Source organism: Labrus bergylta, chromosome 3, assembly GCF_963930695.1.
Source record: "Labrus bergylta chromosome 3, fLabBer1.1, whole genome shotgun sequence".
NCBI lineage: Eukaryota > Metazoa > Chordata > Actinopteri > Labriformes > Labridae > Labrus > Labrus bergylta.
In genome coordinates this window covers 31,339,052-31,359,258 of record NC_089197.1, presented here as the reverse complement: position 1 = coordinate 31,359,258, position 20,207 = coordinate 31,339,052, and the positions used below count along the sequence as shown (strand labels likewise).

Here is a 20,207-nt window from a genome sequence, read left to right as displayed (position 1 = left end):
ATTCATCTGTTAAGTCTCCCAGATAATTGCCCACCTCAAGTTGTGACTCCCCCTCCTTTTGCACATACACCAAACTGTCGGTGTCGATGTAGAGAATCCTCTCTTGCAACCTCTCCAGACAACTGTACAGTTTCAAACGTGCGTATGCGGTTGTGAATGCAGCGACAAAGATATTATTTGTCTTACTGGGAGGCACAGTGCAAATGTCGTCATATTTCCATTGAATCAAAGCTCTTTTGTTGTCAAGAACGTTTAAGTACTCTACTTTAAAATTCCTCCACTACTTGTTCAGTGACTATGTGGGTGTGAAACAAATTATGTCTCTGTGCAAACTTTCCCCTAAGGCTGTTGAGACACAGTTTAGCCACCTGTCTCTTTGCAGGATTCACCTCAATTTTGTTGGCATCTAATAAGACACCCTGGTTGGTTTGATAATCCCTGATATATTTCTCCTTGCTTTCCTGATCTGTTGCCTCTGGAGGATAGCCAGAAGCTTCCTGCTTCCCTTTCAGGAAAGTGTTTATGTAGTCGACAAACACCTTGTCACTACTTGTGTCAAAGTGCCACAACTCTGTGATTTTAGCTACTTTGTACCCCAGCTCGAGAGCTTTGTGAAACTCAACTGTGACCCAGACCCCTGTCAGTGCTCTAGCGTCATCATTGTGTTCGCAACGACCCTTTTGAGGATTGTTTTCGGCACAGGTTTGACAAAGTGGAAAGACTAGTTTACCTCCTTAAGTTTTGTAAGGTAGGACGGGGAAAAACAGGCCGCGTGGTGGATAGACCGTGGCTCTGATTAACCCGTAATAGTCGCGAGGATCCCCGAAATCTTTGTGGATGATGGTGGGGTGACCGAGGGGGTAACGACAGGTACTGTTGACATAGGGATACAGAGATGTAAAATCGACATAAGGGCACATCTGGCCCTGCTGTGTGTCTCAACTTCAAAGCGCTCGTTCTGCCTCTATAAAGGGCATGACGCGGTGTCAGAGGCTCTGGTAGGTTTAAAGTCTTGAGAAACGCTTTCAGCCGGGGACAGGACTTTTTCATCTCATTCCATTTGTGTTCTTTCGTCACAACTGTGCGGGCGCCGTATTCAAACTCTAACTTGTGTAATTTAACCCAAGTAGCCGCTTCTAAATCTCCGAAGGGGATGTCCCTCAAAGGACATGTTTCCTGGGGTAAAAAGCACTTGCCACAGCCGTGAAAGAAGCACCCCAAAAATAACGTAAGCGTGTGTTACAACGTCAATTATGGCATACCCATCTACAAAATAGGGGCCGATCTGTTTCTCACTTTTGTTCAAGGCGTGTTGGATAAAGAGGTTTTGCTCGTGACTTACCCATTCTAACCACTGGATGGAGGCGTTTGAGAAGGTTTTGCATTGACGCCTGTAGTTGTAAGGGTCTGGTATGGCGAGGGTTTTAGGACTCAGGTAATTGGTGACAAACGCCTTCATGCAGGCTGAGGCTATGGTGACGTTTTTAAATGCATCAACCCCTGTGTCCTCCTGAAACTGTTTTCTGAATTTACCGCAACCCTCATTGAGAATGTTGACGTCATTTTTACAGTAACGCAGAGCTTCCTGCTCAAAGTCAAAGGTACCTTGACTGACTTCTCTGTACCAGTTGAGAAACTTGCGCTGTTGCTGAGTCATGCGTTCTATTCCATAGTTGGTTGGTGGAGGGTAACTACCGATGTAATTGAGATGCTTCTCTGAACTCGAAACCTAAAGCCTCGGGCATAGCGCTAAGACGCATGGTGAGAAACGAGAGAGAGTCTATGAATCTCAGCTTAAAATCAGGCTCTGTGACGCTGAGGATTTTGCTGCCGTTCATAAGGATGTTTGTGGGTTTGGATTTGTCATCCAAATTCAACAAGCCCTTAATCACCAGGTAGCTATCAAAACCTTTAGCGTTGTGCGCTATCAGTGTTGCTCCCCTGTAACGATTATTTCTGAAATGTAGGAAAAAGTCTCGAGTGCAATTCAGACCTTAAGAGTACCATTCTTCACCTTTCAGTGTTTTGGTACACACCAGAAAGGGGATGTGCTCACCCTTCTCATTAACGAACGTTTCAAAATCGTAAAAAAATCAAGTTTGGCTGCTTTGTATCTGGAGATTCAGGTTGGATGTAACACTGGTGATCGGTATCATCGGCGCCGAATTCGAATTTCTCCCTACAGATGTTACATTTCGACCCCTGACACTTAATGCACTGTGCTATCTGTTCTTTGAGCAACATGGTAAAACCTTTTGCATGTTGGGCATATTTTTTCCGTGTCGCACTTACTGCCTCCGGCTTCAGCCTCTTTATGTCTGTCAAAACAACACTGTGACCTACATATCCTGTTACAGTCTGAACAGAATGCAGGTTTATGCTCTTGTGTTGGACAAATGGGATCATTGCAGACCTGACAGTATCCTTTACAACTGTGCAAGTGGGCGTTACTAAAACCTTTAAAACAAAAAGCAGACATATTTGTCTCTTGTAAATCCTTTGAGATTTTTTATTCCATAGTAGTGATTTTGGAGCAAAAACAGAAACGCTGGGTTTTTATGGTCAGAAAACGCTGTCTCAAAATGCAAAAGGGCTTTGTCGCGAGGGTTTCTGTAAAACACCACAATTTTGCGTTTCACTATGTTTTCAAATGTTTGTATGTCGCTAAAGGTCATGGGGGTCTGATCATCCAGACCTGCAAGATGTTGCCACTCTCTTCCCCGCGTCTCGCACTGTCTATCGGTGGACTCAGGATCAACAACATGAGCTAGGCTGATGGCAAAGCAGAGTTGATCACTCCTATTTCCTACAACGTACAAGTGACGTCTTTTCTTATTCATTAATTCACGGTCTAAAGTCTTCTCGAGCTTTCGTTTCACACCACCACCATTGGGGTTTTTTACAATCTGAAGGACTGCTTCAAAACCCTCGTCAGTCGCAATGTCATTGTTTGATTGCACTAACTGATCTAGCAAATCTACAAAAGCCGGTAAAATATTTTCACCTTCATCGCCGACGGTGATTGAGATTTTCACCAATGAGCTCAAGTTTAACCACATCGTTATGGCTAGCCTCAGTGTTTGCCTGTTCAGCCAATTCCTCGAGTATTTCTACCACATCTTGAAAAAATCTAACAAAATCGGGGACATTGCTGGATGGAGGGAAAGCAAGGGGGTGTCTGATTACAAGTTGATTAAAAAGCTTGTTTGGCGATCTTTGGCTAGCTGTGTTCCTCCTCGGTGTCTCACTCAAATTCCCTCCCTGCTGTGGAGCAGGGGGGCTCTGTAAGGAGGTTGATGTGTTTAAGGGTGTATTATGTGAGGCGGAGGAATTATGCGGTTCAATCTGAAATCTGTTTGGTTTGACTCATTTTGCAGGGTGGGTGAAGGGTTTTGGTTTAAGCTTTAGAGAGCATCTTTTAAGGCCTGAAAATAGGCAGCTTCACAGGGGGAGGTCAGAATATTGTTCAACTGGTCTTCGGCTATCTGTATTTCGTTTGGTATTTGAACTGCGTCAGATAGGGAGAAAAGAAGATCCTGAATCTAAGTTTTCATCCATGTTTTAAAAAATTCAAAATTACATCCTATCACATATGGCTAAAAAGGAGGAAATAAAATTCTGAGTGACTTCACATAGTAACCGCAGCTTTGTCATGCACTCCTGATGACGGTTTCGGCCTCTTCTCTGCCTTTGAGGTGGAGATGCTTGCGTGGCTCCAAGGGTATGCTGTATAATTTGATTTCTCCTTTGCACCACCTCTGCAATAAAAGACCATAAAATAAATAAATAAATAAATGACTGTGTGTGTGGGTGGGTGTGTGTGTGTGTGTGTGTGTGTGTGTGTGTGTGTGTGTGTGTGTGTGTGTGAAAAGTTATTCCCAAAGACCGAAAAAAATACTTCTGACCAATCTCCTTGCAGTAGCAGTTGATCTGGGTCTACGACGCTTCCTACGTCGAGTAGACCCCAAAGATAGACCCCTGATAGGAGATGAGACCAGTCCTCTCAAAGGATGAGCTTCATGTGTTAGAGGCCTCAAAGGAGCTGTAACTGCGGACTCATTCTCAGATGTGGGATGATGACAAGAGATTGAGATATATCCACCCACCTCCCCATACATAGAACAAAAATAAAAAAATACACATGAAACTTAGGACAAATATTAACCTATGAGAATACAATACGTCAACAAAAGCATCATCTGTAATCAGAGATCAGATCATTCAAAATGCTAACCATCAGGCTGTTTTAAAACAATCAAAGGTCACCATCAATCAAATTTGATGAGCTTTTTGACAGACGGTGGTGTCTTCTTTCTCTCTCTTAGACGTCTCTTGTTTTATTTTTCACTTACCTTGTTGCCTCTCGTGCACAACTGTCCTCTTGTTTTGACTTAGTCGTTTTTGTTTCGGACCACTTTGCTTTCTTCAGGTTTTGCTGCCGCAAAGCAAAACCCTTTCAATTTAAGCTCGGAATCGCGGGACCTGCAGACCTCGTTTCCATCTTAATTACCATTATTTTTCCGGCGCACGCATCCTAAGGTTTTTCCTACAACCTAAGATACGCGCCGCTCTTTCCTTTTTTTTTTAAAGTACTGATCATTTGTCTTTGATGTGGATTTCCTTGTTGTTGATATGTTTGATGATGAAGAAATTCGCCGTTGAGACTGACTTGCTTTCAAAGAGTATCATTTTATTTAAGCAAGAAACAGCGTCACTGGTCACGTCTGACCAGGAGGATCAAGAAGCCAATAATGATCTCTCTCGAACACACAGAGACAATCGCCTATATGCATCCAAACATCCGCTTTTCGTCATGGGTCATAAAAACATCACGTTGCACAACCATATATCGCAATACTCCTATACAACACCTCATTGTAAACATTCCCCCTGAGGGGACTCCTAAATTTCCTTCAGATACTATTTCCTGATGCGCCCATTGTAAACTTATATTATCTCTGTCCTGGTTACATCAGACACTTCATCTTCCAGAACATTATATTTTCACTATTCTCACCCTGACTAGAAGTGACCATCTAAGTCAAGTGAGGATCAACGATCGTTCAATTCTGACGAACATTAAATAAGACTTTGAGCCCCTGAGAAACGGACCCACGGACGACTGGTGGACCGCTGCGTTTTTCTTCACTCACTCTCATCATCAACTCCGACCAGACCTGCATCCTTGATCCGAAACAACTGGACGGGGAGCCTTGGTATCATTCAGCAGAGTCCAGTTGAACACCACGTTACGATAATGAGAGGAGTGTGATGAGTCAAGCTTGTCGTGTCCAAATCAAAGCCTCAAATCAACTTTCATCAAATTTATTAAGTCCCTTTTGTTTTCTTTCTCAAATCCCCACTTAAAATCCCTCAAACAATATCGCTTTTAACTCCAACTCTAACATAAGAACTTCACCATTTCAACTTAGAAACAACACTTCACAGTGTTATTATTTACGCTGTCGCGTCAGTATCACTGTCGTAATTATATCCTTTGCTTATTTACTCCCTTTATACATCTTTCGTTCAACATTTTTCTTTATTAAACTTCACATATATTCGATTTCAATACTTTGTGTAATTTTATGGTTTGAACTGCTTGAGAATTTACCCCAATGATATGAGACAGATTTATAGATTAATTAATTACTACAGGGAATATTAATTTCCTTACTTGCTCCGAGTTATATATTAAAGCAGACTAATCCGCTACAGTGCAAAGTTGAACTCGTGAAATCGGCATAAAGAATTTGATTAAACAGAAGATTCACTTCAGGGCCAAAACACTAAAAGAGTGTGTGCAATGTAAAAACCAGAAGAAACCTATCAGACAAATAGGTCGCCTGTACTCTGAAGGCTTAGGCCATCATCAAGGAGAGCTTCTTTTCTGCACATTTGTTTCTATTTAATTAAAATAATTATTTTAATACTTATAATACTTTAATTTAATCCCTATATCCTTCTTGGTGAATGTTTAACATTTCTTTGTGTCAAAATTATTTCAAGAAAAAATGTGTCAGCTTGTAAGGTAGGCGCTAATGTAAGCATGCAGCCCTTAACTAGCTAACATTATCATTGGCTAGGATGAAGCTTACCGCTAAAATGACCCATTGAAAGTGTTTTATGATACGATAGGAAAGGCATATACAGCATTTACCTCGTAAAACCAACATATTTAATAACCCTTGGCTACCACATGCAACAGCTGTTCGATGAACCACTTTCTCCCTTACAGTAGGTTTGGTTGGGATATCACAACTTCTTCAAACTTTGTAACACAAAATTATATCTGAAGTACAGATAAAAGTTAAATGCAAATGCATCAAATATGGTCAAAAGTTGTTTTTTCCCCTAGTTAACAGTTATAATGTATGACATGATGTAATAACTATCTGTGAAATATGGGAAATGAGTCTTAAAAAAGGATGAGATGCAAAGCCTCCATAACTTGTGTCTTTTCCAGTAGACATGTGCCCTGTAGATGTGCGCATCTAATAATCAATACTTGTGTTGTGTGCTCATAAGTAATCACATGTTACTCAGTAGACTCTATATCTTTATTAACTTCACATTAAAGTACAGAGTGAACCAGTGTGTACTGCACATTATAGACAATTAACATAATCCACTAAGGCTAATGTGCAATGCACCTATACTTAACTAAACTGAAGCACTGAGAGTAAAATCAGAGGCCAAGATGACAGCAGCTCGGCCTCTGAAAAGGATGAGCAAGTGCATATGATGACGGCTCTACTGGAAAGAATAAGGACAAATTATAACAAGTGCACCTTGACAGAGAAGCTGATAAGACTTTGTTTTTCCAAACACGGGCACGACGACGGACACCATTATGTCTGACAGATTATTAAAAACACAAAAGTCCAGAGGAGGGCCTAATAGATTGACACCTTCAACCACCAATAAAAATCACCTAAACCAACTGGGATGAAAGAAAAAGGTGGAGGGAAGCTTTTCTCTCCGCCCTCATTCAAGGGGTTTAAAAAGGGATGTTCTTGATGATTTTGTTAGTTCCTTCAGCTGAGGGGCTCACTGCTTTTGGATTCTGGAAAGATGAATAAAGCTTTTATATGCTCAACTTTTGGTCTCCAGGTCCTGTCTCTGAAGGACTTTAAGAAGACAGCTAGACTCAGAGAATTAAAAGTTTTAGCCTTTGTTTGGTCTGGATTAGGCTAAAACTGGCCCTGACTGTTTTCTGGTTTAAACAAAAGGAGACATGACACTTAATTTGTGAAACGACAATGTGTGTTTCCAGCTTGTTTATTACTTTTTCATTTGTGTATTTAAATGATCCTATTTTCTTTCTGGGTGAAGGTTGTAGCTATTTAAAAATCATTGTAAGTAACATGTCATTGCAGACAATGTTTGGGAATTGTGTTTTTTAAGTTAGTAATCTAAGACTTGTACATGTAGGCCTACTGGCAGTTTTTTTTTGCAAAAAGACATCAAAGTACAATTATACTTAAATGTCTCTTTGCACAAGGAGTCTTCTTTATTAAACCACTAGCATTGCCGGTAAAATTCATGAGTGCCTTGCATCAATGTTAACTTTGCAATCTGCCATAACGGTTTTTGCAAACAGTCTCACACAGGGGTGTATAGAGACTTTTAAATCCTGACTTAAAAAACTAACACAATCTTGAAGGACTCATTGTCTAAAGTCACAATTTAAGTCTGCTAGTAAAATCCTACATATTTCTAAATTTAAAGAACAAACTAGAGAAAATGTGCTTAATTGAAACACAAAGAAAGCTATCTTGCAAAAGAGCCCAAAAAGTTAATTGAGATCCTTTCTCTGAAAAGGCAAACAGCCAATCATAGTTTAGGATCTGGGGACTGGAATCAATGGTGGCCAATCAAGGGGGGCACAAGCTCTTTTGCTTCATCTGCCAGTTCAATAGTGCACGTTAGAAAGTGGGGTTTATAAAGCAGGACTTAGTGCACCATCTGCTGGACAGATGTTATCCATACAGTTAAATGTTAACTTTCAAGTTTTATATTTATTCTACTTTTCTCATCAGAGAAAATTAAGTCTTTTAAGTTTCTTTATTTGAGCCTTCCTTGGTAATTTGTACACTTGTTGAGTATCATTAATGAGAGGAAGAAGATAGAATTATTTGTCAAATAATAAAAAATGACTTATTGGAGAAATTAAACCGTACCTATTTTACAGTAGTGTATTTTAATTATAACCTACTTCTAATTGTATTTTTAACATTAATATCGTTTTTCCCTGTAGTACAGTGGTGTCCAAACTGTTTTTCTTGCGGGCCAAAATTGTCGTGTTAGAATCGCTCGCGGGCCACAGGTTTTGTTTTTTTAAATATAGTTGAAAAAATAGTAAGGCTTTGTAGATCAGAATCAAAAGGCTCGCTAAAGAAACCCTTTAATAAAAGGAAATCAAATATTTTGATTTCTTTGTTCTACTTTATTTGTTTTTTTTCTCAGAATCAAGCCTGTAGTGGTTCATGTCTTTGGAAAAGCTTTCTGCATTTAGCTCAGATCATTAAATGGTTAAACACCAGTCTGCTTGTTTGCAAAAACTTTGCATAAGTTTTTTTTCATAGTTTACAAAAAAATGTGGAAAATAGTAAAATCTGTAGATTTAAAAACAACAACAACATACATGTTACTGAACATTTTCTATTTTAGGAATATTGTTCAGCCCTTGTTAACATGAAAAAGAAAAATAAGATAATGTGCCAATCTTAATCAAGGCCTCGGGCCAAAATCTTCTGATTCTTCATTTGAAAAAAATCCCCTCAAGGGCCGCAAATGGCCCTCGGGCCGCACTTTGGACACCCCTGCTGTAGCGCCTATCTGTCGCGTGTGTCTGTGTTTCGCTCGTGAACACGCCTCCTCGCGCAGCAAGGCGCGTTCCTTTCCATCCGCGTGCCCGTGGTTAAGCCTGTGTGTCCAGAACAAGGGGATCCAACAAGGAAGAGAAATGCCATCAAAAATCATCTTTGAGACTGAAGATCTAGCTATGGATGAAGATGTGGACACAGTGGCGGAGGCTAAACCCCTAAAGGTGAGTGGAAATGACGGTGTCCTCGTGAGAAGGTAAATAATCTGTGTTGCTCGTGTGGCGTCGTAGCCGGCTGCTCCATGTTTGACAACATGTGGCTCAACGTGCTAACACGAAACCTTTGCTAACTTAGAAAAGTGCGATAGTTTCCTGCGTCGACACAGTTATTGTTTTCTAACATTTTGTTTTCAGAGTTGGTCTTTACAATTAAAACATGTTTTTATAAACTGTTAAAGTTAAACCAGCAACAAAATAGTGTTCACTCGTAGTCACTTAGCCTAGCCAGACGGTCACATGGGAAGCCCATGTGTTGGTGAGCTGATCTGTACACCACACGGATTTACTGCTTAACAACGTGGAGGCCTGAAGTCGCTGTTCACAGCTGTGAGTATCTGCGCCGTGGGCGAGTCTTGATGACGTATTCTACATCTGGGTCTCGTCAGCTGGTGCTCGAGTAAATAAAGCGACAACAGTAATAAAACAATTAAACTTATAACCGATGTTGTGGAAGACTTTTGAAGTTTTAATAAACGTGCTACACACTTAGACACGACTCATTATGGAAAGGGGAAATATAAGACGACAATTTCCTTACACTTTATATGGCCACAAATAATGACTAAATGTTATATAGTGATGGTTTTGTAAACAAATGTAATATTATTTGGTTTGTCAAAATAATTAGGGAAGACTTGATTAAAAATTATTATTTTAAATTGAAGTTTTAAAGCAGGTTTTAAATAGAAGAACGCCCTCTACAGTTAGATAGTTGTTCTTACACTCAAAATGTGGAAAAGTAAACATTCATGAGTTTGTTTGTACAAAATATTTTACTGCAAAAAAAAACCAATCAAAAACATTATCAGGTTCTGTTTTATTGTTTTCATATATGAATATGGGGAGTAGACTTTTGACTTTATTGTCCCCGAGGGGGGAAATTATTTTCCACAGCACCATTACTGTCCAAACAGACAAGTCCCACCAAAGAACATTTATACACAGAAAACAGAGATAGACAAAAAGTCAAGAGTTCCCACTCTGGCCTGTTCAGCGAGGCCTTTTGTTGAGTAGCCTGAGGTGATGTGGAGGGAGCGGATAGAAAGGATCCACCAAGGTCCAATGAATGCCAGGTTGCAATTGATTCAGTGTAAAGTTACGCATAGATGACACAATTTTAAAGAAAGGATTAACCAAATGTATGCTCATGGTGCTTACATTTGTGACACATGTAATATAACAAAATATACTCTGGGTCATGCTGTTTAGTCCTGCCAAAGATTGTACCTTTCTTGGCAGGATGTATTGAGCTGGTACTTGTTATTTTAACGTTTGAACCTGATGCATTGATTGCCTTGTTTGGTTGCTCACAGGCTTCTTTACCACGACCACACGCTGTGCAGCAGACTCTTATGTTTGGTACGTTAGTGGCTGAGATAATAATTCTAAAGGAACGTGAGGTTACCATTCACATGGGTTTAATGAAAAACTTTTTTTCTGGGGCCCAGTCGTTACACCTCTTAATTCTTTCACTTCTTAGTTGTAGTCCATGCTTGGTGACATCTTCGTGTTACGTTCTTTGCCATATGCTATGTTGAGACTGAAGCCTTGCTGTGTTGGTCACAGCCATGTCTGGCTTTTTGTCTTTTGTTTTGTCCATGTGTTTTTACGTGGAGTATTTGTGTCTGTAAGTTGTATTGTCCAATGTCTGTATGATGAAAACTAAAAATGATGTTAAAATGTAGTGTTTTTTAATTATAACTGAACAAATAGTTGAATTTTCAATAGCCTCTTTAAGCTTATAATAGTTCAATAATGCAAACAAATACGTGTCAGTGAAATTGCAATATGATTAACCGAGGGTTTTCTCTTTCATTGTTCCTGTTTGAACATAAATGAAGAACAAGACCAAGGAGGGCAAGAAGCTGAAGAAGAAGAAGCAGCTGGAGGAACAGTTGGAACAGGAGGAACAGGAGAACCCAGACTGTGAGCCTCCAGCTCCTAAGAAGAAAAAGAAAAAAGACAAGCTGGCTGCGGACCAAATAAATGGCCACTCAGAAGAGGCCACAGACATGAATGGCAACATTAACGGTGTGGAAACTCCAAAGAAGAAAACAAAGAAGAATGCAGAAGTAGACACTGAGGTGAGTGTTGTGTTGTTAGTCTGAATATGATGGCTAAAAAGCCTACAAGCTTTATTTATTTTTTATTAAATTGTTTAGTGAGACATCTGTTCTGTTATATTTAAAAGGACATAAAGTGGAAGATTATTTCTTTCTAAAACATGAATGTATATTATCTGGCTATGCCCTGGTAGACAATATTATCTAACAATGTCTCCACTCTTATAGCAATTTTATTTATACAGCACATTTCATTACAGATAAGCTCAGTGGGCTTTACATTGAGGTTGAAAACAAAATCAAAACACAGCATACAAAAGAAAGAAAGTGTTTCCACAGTCATTAATAATTCATACACACAACAAAGCAAACATCAGTTACCACAAAAGTGATCATACATTCACACACACGTACAAAAAAATAACTGTTCATATGCTTTCGAGAACAGATAGGTTTTGATTTAAAAGTAGAAACTGTAGTAATGGACCTTCGGTCAGCAGGGAGTTTGTTCCCTAGAAAAGGACCACAGTAACGAAAGGCTTATGTCTGTTTAGAAAAAACAGAAGAAGCAAAAGAAAGCAACAGCAGAGGAAGCAACCAACGGACATTCCACCCCAAACACCCCTGTTGAGACGCCCATCCAGACACCGTCTCCGTCCAGTGAAGACTCGGCTACTGACAGTGAAAAAGAACCGGTAAGACTGTCTTGAAGACTCTGTGTGTGACGTTTCTCCTCCCAGGAGAAGTTAAGCATTGACTGACTGAGGACTCTGTTTTGTCCTAAGAACGAGAGATTCTGCTCTTTTATTGGAGCGTTGTTAAACTGTATGTGCTCTTCTATCAGTAGGTGTGGGATTCGCAGGATAACTCACAATACGATATGCTATATGTGTTACCACTATAACCATAATATGATCCAGCTATTTTCAACCATAAGGAGTCATGGGGTAGTGACATGCTGAGTCTAATAGACAGAGAAATCTGTTAAGAGCATTTCAAAACAATGAAAATACAATATGGAAGCAGAGATTAAATAATTGTATCCCATTAGTTAGGATGACGGTACATTAAATAATCTGTTTTTTGGTCCCACCCAGCCACAGCAGGGTGGTTGAGAAGCTTGTGGAATTATTTCTAAAGTAACTTACTAAATGACTCAAAAGATAACTCCAAAACAGTAAGTATGACTATAAAAATGTTGCAATGACTGTGCACACCTGTGTTGGCCGCAGCAACAATTACTCTCTTTTTGTCAGTGTGTCACTGCACCCTGAAGGAGGTGCAAGCCGACACATGTTGGTGTGTTTTAAATGTTGCTAGCCTGATAGATTCTGAGTGCCTGGACCTGGATCATTCATACAAACGTTTACCAAGTTTTCTTCCACCTCTTAAAAATATAAATAAATCAGCATTACTATTCACAATCCTTACAAGTGTACTAATAATTCATGTCCGCTGTAGTGAAATATGATGCTCATGAAGGCTCATTTTCTTTATCCGTTTAGGAGCTGACTCCAGAGCAGAAGGAAGGGGCGTTCTCCAACTTCAGTATCTCACAGTTCACCATCGATAAGCTCAAAGGTAAAACATTTGCATTTATGTGTCTTCTTTTGTTGTTGTTCATGTCCAAATCTTTTTTTTTTTTTACTTTTTAAATCTGCAAATTAAATCAATGAGCATTTAAGCTTGACATTTTGTGATCACCATTTCATCATTATTTGTGTTTTATCAGGGGCTTCTGTAAACTAGTCTACTTTCGAGTGTTAACACACTTTGGAGCTGTTTCAGGATGTGATAATGATCGATCCTCCCCTTTCTCCCTGTCCTGGCTGCCCTCTGTCTCCCTCTCCTCCCTCTCTGATGCCTCATCAGCTCGAGGAGTCTCTTATCTGTTTGACATTCAGGTGAAGACCTTCAACCCTGTGTATGATGGAGAAGATGTAATTGCCCAAGCCCGTACTGGTACAGGAAAAACCTTTTCCTTTGCCATCCCATTGGTGGAGAAACTCCAGAAGGACACAGTGCCGCTGGTCAGAGGCCGAGCACCCAAGGTACAAATTTATACACCGATCAGTGAAAACTGGCTTTAGTCCCAGTATCAGTCTGACTCTCTCTCTTTCTGTTTTGCCGGTGTGTAGGTCCTGGTGTTGACTCCAACCAGAGAGTTGGCCATCCAGGTCGCTAAAGACTTCAAAGACATCACCAGGAGACTTTCTCTGACTTGTTTCTACGGAGGCAGCTCATACAACCCCCAAAGTAAGTCCACGCAATGATTTGTTCTGTCAGCTGTTTTAAAACTAGGCTTCATGCATTAAAATGAATAATGACTCCCTTCACTCCTTTCCAGTTGATGCCATCCGTAATGGTATCGACATTTTGGTTGGAACCCCCGGTCGCATCAAAGACCACCTCCAAAATAGTAAACTGGACCTCTCTAAACTGAAGCATGTGGTTCTGGATGAAGTGGATCAAATGTTGGACATGGGATTTGCAGAACAGGTTGAAGAGATTTTGGCTACATCATATAGCAAAGGTAAAGGAAATCCTTGTGTGTTTGTGAAAGTAGTGTATATAATACACATATAACAGTTGTATTATATGTGTGTAATCATCCTCTGTGGTTTATGGATATGTTTTTTATGTGTTTCCTGCCTTATGTCGAGGTGGTTTCGGCTTTCTGTTATACATGTTTTGGGGGGTAAGGCTTGAAAGAAAACCAAAAAAAATTCCCAAAATAATAATTTGTAAGAAGGTCCATGAATAAGTGTAGGCTATAGTAGAGGGAGTGACAGAGTCAAGAAGACTTGGACAGAGAAAGAGAGGGAGAGTGTAACGCCTGGTGTGTGTGTGCGTGCATGTGCGTGTGTGTGTGACCAATATCACGCCGTTGTGGAAGTGTTAGCTGATGGGCTAACACTTTACACTAATTGTAAAGAAGGGCGAAATCAGGCTTTTACTCTGACGACCAGTGAGGAAGGAAATGAAAATGAAGCCATTCCACTCCCGTGAGAAACAGGGTCAAGATTAGCAGGTTAGCTCGTGGCTACTCCTGACATCCTGCGTCATGCTCTGTCCACAACAGAGGATCAGAGAGACAGTGATTCATAACATGGAACTGTTGAATTTTATGTTTCACTGGCTTTAAAAAAACAAACAAATACAACCCTAAAAATGAGTGATACTTATTTTGATCTATGAACTACTTCCCATAGTTTCTATTGAAACATGTTGCTTTTATAAGGCTCCCTTTACAGCCTGGAAACTCTTAGATCTGAAAGCATAATCAAATCTTGTATGTCATTATCAATAAAATTCATTGTGTTCATGTTTGTAAAGTTAGACAAATGTATGTGCCCCTCTCCAGACTCCGACTCCAACCCACAGACCCTGCTGTTTTCTGCCACCTGCCCCCCCTGGGTCTACGAGGTGGCCAAGAAGTACATGAGACCAGAATGCAAACACGTTGACCTAATCGGCAAGAGAACACAGAAAGCTGCAACAACTGTAGAAGTAAGTGAGTGTGTTTGTGACTGAGAGAAAGAGAATAAGGGTGTGTGATGGGTTTGATTTAACAAGAATGACAGCAGTTCTAGTTGTTATAGCTTACTCTTAAAGTCACTTACAGGGACAGAAGAAGTAAGCAAGACTGTAATCCAGAAAGCCTTTCAGTCATTTACAGTAGAAGATTACTGTGTTTCTCATCATCAGCATCAGTGGGATTGTAAGAGACTACAAGTTATTGTTTAGAAAGAGACAAAAAGTCAGCACGCAAATGTCCTTTAGGTTTCTTTAATCCAGGTAAGGCAGCAACAACAACAGCGATGGAAGCGATTCGGCACTAGGCCTTCATCAACCATGATGGCTTCTATTCTTGTTGCTGTCGAGCACCTTTTACTGTGTTTAACTGATGAGAGTGCTCCTCTTTTGCTGGATTCCTGGAAATGTCTCTTTCCTGTCTCGTATCCTGCTCCTCCTTCATTTCTGTGTATCTATTGATCTTTTCTGTCTCTGTCCTCTGTAGCACCTGGCCATAGCATGCCACTGGTCACAGCGTGCAGCCGTGATTGGTGACGTTATCAAGGTTTACAGCGGCAGCCACGGCAGAACCATCGTATTCTGTGAGACGAAGAAAGAGGCCAATGAACTGTCCATGAATGCATCCATCACACAGGTAAACAAACACTTCTGAACTTTTACTAACTTTGATTAAATATGAGCTGTCGTTCCTTAAACTCTTGAGCTTTATGGCAAGAAAAAGATGAAGAATTCTGTATAATGTAGGAGTTGTGACAAATGTATTTGCTAACCGGGCATTTGCCTTTCTTTTGATCTTGTTTGTATGTTTTCAGAGTTCGCAGTCCCTGCATGGTGACATTCCTCAGAAACAGAGAGAGACAACCCTGAAGGGATTCAGAAATGGGGCTTTTGAGGTTCTGGTGGCCACAAATGTTGCAGCCCGTGGATTAGACATCCCTGAAGTCGACCTGGTGGTCCAATGTTCTCCACCAAAGGTTTGATATGTTACCAGTTATCCTAAAGGCTGCGTTCACACTGCAAGTCTTAATGCTCAGTTCAGATTTGTTTTTGCTTGGATCTGATTTTTTTTTGCTGTTGTTTGGCTGTTCACATGACTTTTTAATGTGACCTGTATTACACTCCTGTAGCCCCTTATCTGATCGGAAAAGATCAGATTCCACTCGACTTGTGCTGTTCACATTGTCATGACAAGAAGTCACACCGGAGCAAATAAAATCAGATTCCAGTCACTTTGCCTCAATGTGAATAAAGCTTTAGATTTCCATAAATTGTACTGTAAATGGTTGTGCATTCATTTTATTAGAACAGGATGTCTCCATTACTTTGTTTGAATTATTGCCTTGTCTGTGGTTGGTGTCAGGATGTGGAGTCGTACATCCATCGTTCAGGACGTACTGGCCGAGCAGGCAGGACTGGAGTCTGCATCTGTTTCTACCAGAGGAAAGAGGAGGACCAGCTGCGCCACGTAGAAAACAAAGCAGTAAGTATCTTTTCAAATAATTAATTCAATCAAAAAAGTCACATCTGTGCTTTATACCAGATGGAAAAGGTCAAGAAGAAACAGAGAGAAGGGGAGAAATTAGAGGTGCTAGAGGGTTTAATTTCAGAGATGAGACAGTGAAATTGCATTAAATGACAATATATGACATTAAATGGAATTGTTAAATAAGATCTGCATACCAAGAAGTTCCCGTTTGAAGGATTTATTGATAAATATGTCACTTATCAATGGTGTGCAGATGATATTTGCTTTTCTTTACCTGTTCATGTTTTTGGATCCAGCACCCTCTGAGGGATGTGCGTATCTTTTTTTATTACTATGAGTATCGAACTAAGAACGCTTTACATCATTCCAGGGTATCACATTCAGACGAGTCGGCGTTCCCACTGCCAATGACATCATCAAGTCATCAAGCAAGGATGCAGTCAAGTAAGTACTTCTGGAGGATGACAGCCAGGTGGAGCAAGAGACTCCAATAATTTATCACTTTGAAATCTTTCCTCTGTTGACTCTACCACTTGTTTCATACTGAAAACTTGAATTACCTTTTAAAGCAACTTAGTGTCGTCGTGGTGACAGACCTTTTAGAGTGGCCTGGAGCCGGCCCTGCACAATACCACTTGGAAACAAGTTTCCTGACATTAATCTAGTCAATTTTTAAAATTGTATTTCTATATTGTGTGCAGGTTTCTAGACTCCGTTCCGGTCACAGCTATCAGTTACTTCAGAGCATCGGCTGAGAAGCTGATCGAAGAAAGAGGAGCTGTGGAAGCACTGGCTGCTGCCCTGGCTCATATTTCTGGAGCAACGAGCCTGGAGCAGAGGTCACTGCTCAACTCAGATGCTGTGAGTTTTAATGAGTTTGCTCGTGTTTTTCATCATAAACATCTTATACCAGCCATTCCGAAACCTAAGAATGCTACGGTCTGATTTGAAGTTTATCTCTTATTACATAACTCGGATCCACACTAAGGACCAAGATGAAGTATTTCAAAATATATCTCTATATCCTCAACTCTTTTCTGCTGCATTTTGGTGCTTTACAACACCAACAACACCCAAATGATGTTGTGTGTCTGTTTTTGCAGGGTTTCACTACTATGCAGATGGTCTGCTCTCAGGAAATGCATAATCTTGGTTATGCTTGGAGGACCATCAAAGAACAGCTTGGAGAACAGTTTGAGAACCACATTCACAGAATGACCTTCCTCAAAGGAAAAACGGTATGTACCCACAGGATCATGTGTGTATGACTAAAATGATCTCTTTACAAATAATTTTTTCCTTTTGTCAGCCACCGAGGAACTTTACAGCTCAGACTGTGAGATCTTACTAGGCTGTCTTGAGGTTAAAGTTGAACAATTATGCTGATCCCCATTTTTAAAGGTACATGTATGAAGGAATGGTCACTGGCTGTCCTCAAAGTTCTTTAATTGAAGCAGCAGGAGAAGTCTCTGCTCTGCTCCTCTCTTAATATAGTCCACATGATCAGTAAAGGCGAAAGACACTAAGAGAGTTCCTAAGTACTTAAAGCAGCTCACATGCTCCACTTCCTGTCCGTTAATAGTAAGTGGTTTCAGTCGAGGGTTAGGAAGGTTTTTCTTGGGACCACCCAGACACATTTCTTTTGTTGACATTTTTTAGGGGGGCGCATATGATGGTAGGGGAAACACTGATTGGGTTGAGGCCTCTCCGTGCCTCCCTTATATTACCACAGGAGAATTAAGCTTCTGCAACCCCACTTAACACAGAACTCAACTTATAGTTCAGAGCAAAGAAACAGCAAAATGTCTTGAAGCAACAAGTTAATGTGTGAAAAGTCTTCATTTACGCTCAGCGTCAGGTACTTAAACTGAGATTAAGACAGAAACATTTATCATTTCCCCCCTTCTGTGTTTTTAACAGGGAGTTTGTTTTGATGTCCCAGCTGACAAAGTCCAGGAGATTCAGGTGAGAACAACAGCAAAAACACACATCTCTTAAACATGTTTAGGGACCTGATTATAGTCTTTAAGAGATTGACTTTGGGTGAAATCCAAAGTCAAATAAAAATATGACAGTTTTTCTTCTTCAGGTTGACTGAGCCTGATAGTCCCGCTCACACTTTTCTTTAAACTTGACCTATTTACAGGATTCCTGGAAGGACGGCCGCCGTTGGCAGGTGACCATAGCTGAAGAGCTCCCCGAGCTGGAAGAAAAGCAGTTCGCTAACCGTAGTGAAAGAGGCTTCGGCAGCGGAAATAGAGGAGGAGGCTTTAGAGGAGGAAGGGGCCGAAACTTTGGGGGAGGCGGTGGACGTGGTAACGGCTTCAGGAGCGGCGGCGGTGGTGGTGGCGGCTTTGGCAACAACAGAGGAGGACACAAACGCAGCTTCAGCCAGGCTTTTGATTATTAAAGTGCCGACCTGAGGACTGATAAGACTCAGTGATTTTCATCTGCTGTCAGTGAGAGGGACGGTTAGAGGAAGTCTCAATCCTGATTTAATTCTGAATCTAAAACTCTCAAATATTATGAAAAGATATACTCTTTCAAAAACTGGTTTAAGCTCTATGGAAATCAATTTAACAAAACATTAACTGGGAATATATATTTCCATGTAGCCATTTCCTAAGATTTGAATATCAGGTTTTCTGTGGACGGTTCACTAACACACAGCAACTTCTGTAGTGCCTGATGGATTGATACTTTATTTGGCACATTAGTTGAAACTCCTGAGATGACGTGGTCCTACCTGTTCTGTAATTTTATTCAGTTGCAAGATCTTGCATGGCATAGGAGTCAAAGCTTTGGCAAATCAACTTTTTGTCAAACTTCCTGATTTTATGTCATAACATAAAATGAAGTGGGAATGTGTCCTCCCATGAGTCTGAGCTAAGGCGTTTCTCTTTTTATACTGGGTGTTTGGGGAACGGTGGCAGCAATCACACTTGAGCCTTACTGTAAAAATAAAGTCTCACTGATCTGACCGAACAAAATATGAACATACGACTGTCTACACGACTACATTGCTATGCTCGTTTGGTGTGATGCATTATGAATTTGCAGACACAGTTTCTTGTTGGAGGTTCCCGCCCTGAAACGGGTGTTGATCTTTACAAGTTATGCTCAACGTCTGATTGCTGCCTTACCCTCGGATGAAACCTCTCTCCCCAAAAATATATTGGATGATTGCTTTGCAATTGCCTCTATTTAATAACTGTCTACTTGCTTCCATTCATTTGAATGAAATGACTTGTTCATTAAAAAAAAAGGTCAACTGAGGTTGTTTTTTATTTTCTTCTTTTCAGCCTGTGTTAAAAAAAAAAGGCATTTATACAAGTGTGAATGTTTCAACTAAGTTTGAATGATGACTGATGTCGGGAACATTTTGGTCCAATTTTAACCTTGACCGACCTGAATGTACAGACGACATACATTCAGGTTAGATACAGGTATAGTTGCAAAATGTATCACATCTGGCATGTCAGAACCAGAGGACAACCATTGGAACCTGAACACGTACATACACACATCAACTAAGCTACACACAAACACAATTTAAACACACGGCCCTGAATATCTGTAAACAAACTGAACTATTTTAAACACAAAAAGGCACGGACACTCAACACTAATGTTAAACACACACACACTATTAAACAATGAATTAAACTTTCTTCCATTTTGTTTTGGTTGTGTACTATATTTCAGATTTTTTTTAGATATCTGATTTTACTCTTGTTATAATATATTTGCAGATTATTGTTGCTATTGAATCATTAATTATTTCTGAGTTATTATATGCTGGCCATATATTCACATTCATGCCAATTAAGCATCCTGGATTGAATTGAAACTAAAGTCATACCACAGGGTCACAGCATTGTGGAAAAACAGCAAAGAACTTCAATCATACTGATATACTAAGACCTTGTACATACACACCATTGAAACACAATCTGTAGACATAGCTCTAATGATCCCTATGTTACATTGAAACATGGCTGGTATATACTTCATT

The 20,207-nt window shown here is 40.2% G+C and overlaps 2 protein-coding genes across 2 annotated transcripts in view; both read left to right on the top strand.

Moving 5' to 3' along the window:
- The window catches only part of trpm7 (transient receptor potential cation channel, subfamily M, member 7), a 361,224-nt gene that overhangs the window by 115,541 nt on the left and 225,476 nt on the right, over positions 1–20,207 (top strand).
- On the top strand, positions 8,892–19,468 carry ddx21 (DEAD (Asp-Glu-Ala-Asp) box helicase 21). Its single transcript, XM_020638576.3, has 16 exons — positions 8,892–9,052; positions 10,948–11,190; positions 11,724–11,864; positions 12,675–12,750; positions 13,042–13,220; positions 13,308–13,425; positions 13,517–13,702; positions 14,534–14,679; positions 15,191–15,340; positions 15,519–15,680; positions 16,067–16,186; positions 16,563–16,636; positions 16,894–17,053; positions 17,296–17,430; positions 18,113–18,157; positions 18,339–19,468. Exons 1-16 carry the CDS (start codon positions 8,969–8,971, stop codon positions 18,600–18,602), a joined length of 2,283 nt encoding a protein of 760 aa, XP_020494232.2. The 5' UTR covers positions 8,892–8,968; the 3' UTR covers positions 18,603–19,468.

Bases quoted from the DNA above. Each gene is read 5' to 3' on its own strand.
- ddx21 (XM_020638576.3), top strand. From the start codon at position 8,969: ATGCCATCAAAAATCATCTTTGAGACTGAAGATCTAGCTATGGATGAA. The intron at 9,053-10,947 runs GTGAGTGGAAAT...ACATAAATGAAG, and splicing joins CGGAGGCTAAACCCCTAAAG to AACAAGACCAAGGAGGGCAA. The intron at 17,054-17,295 runs GTGAGTTTTAAT...CTGTTTTTGCAG, and splicing joins CACTGCTCAACTCAGATGCT to GGTTTCACTACTATGCAGAT.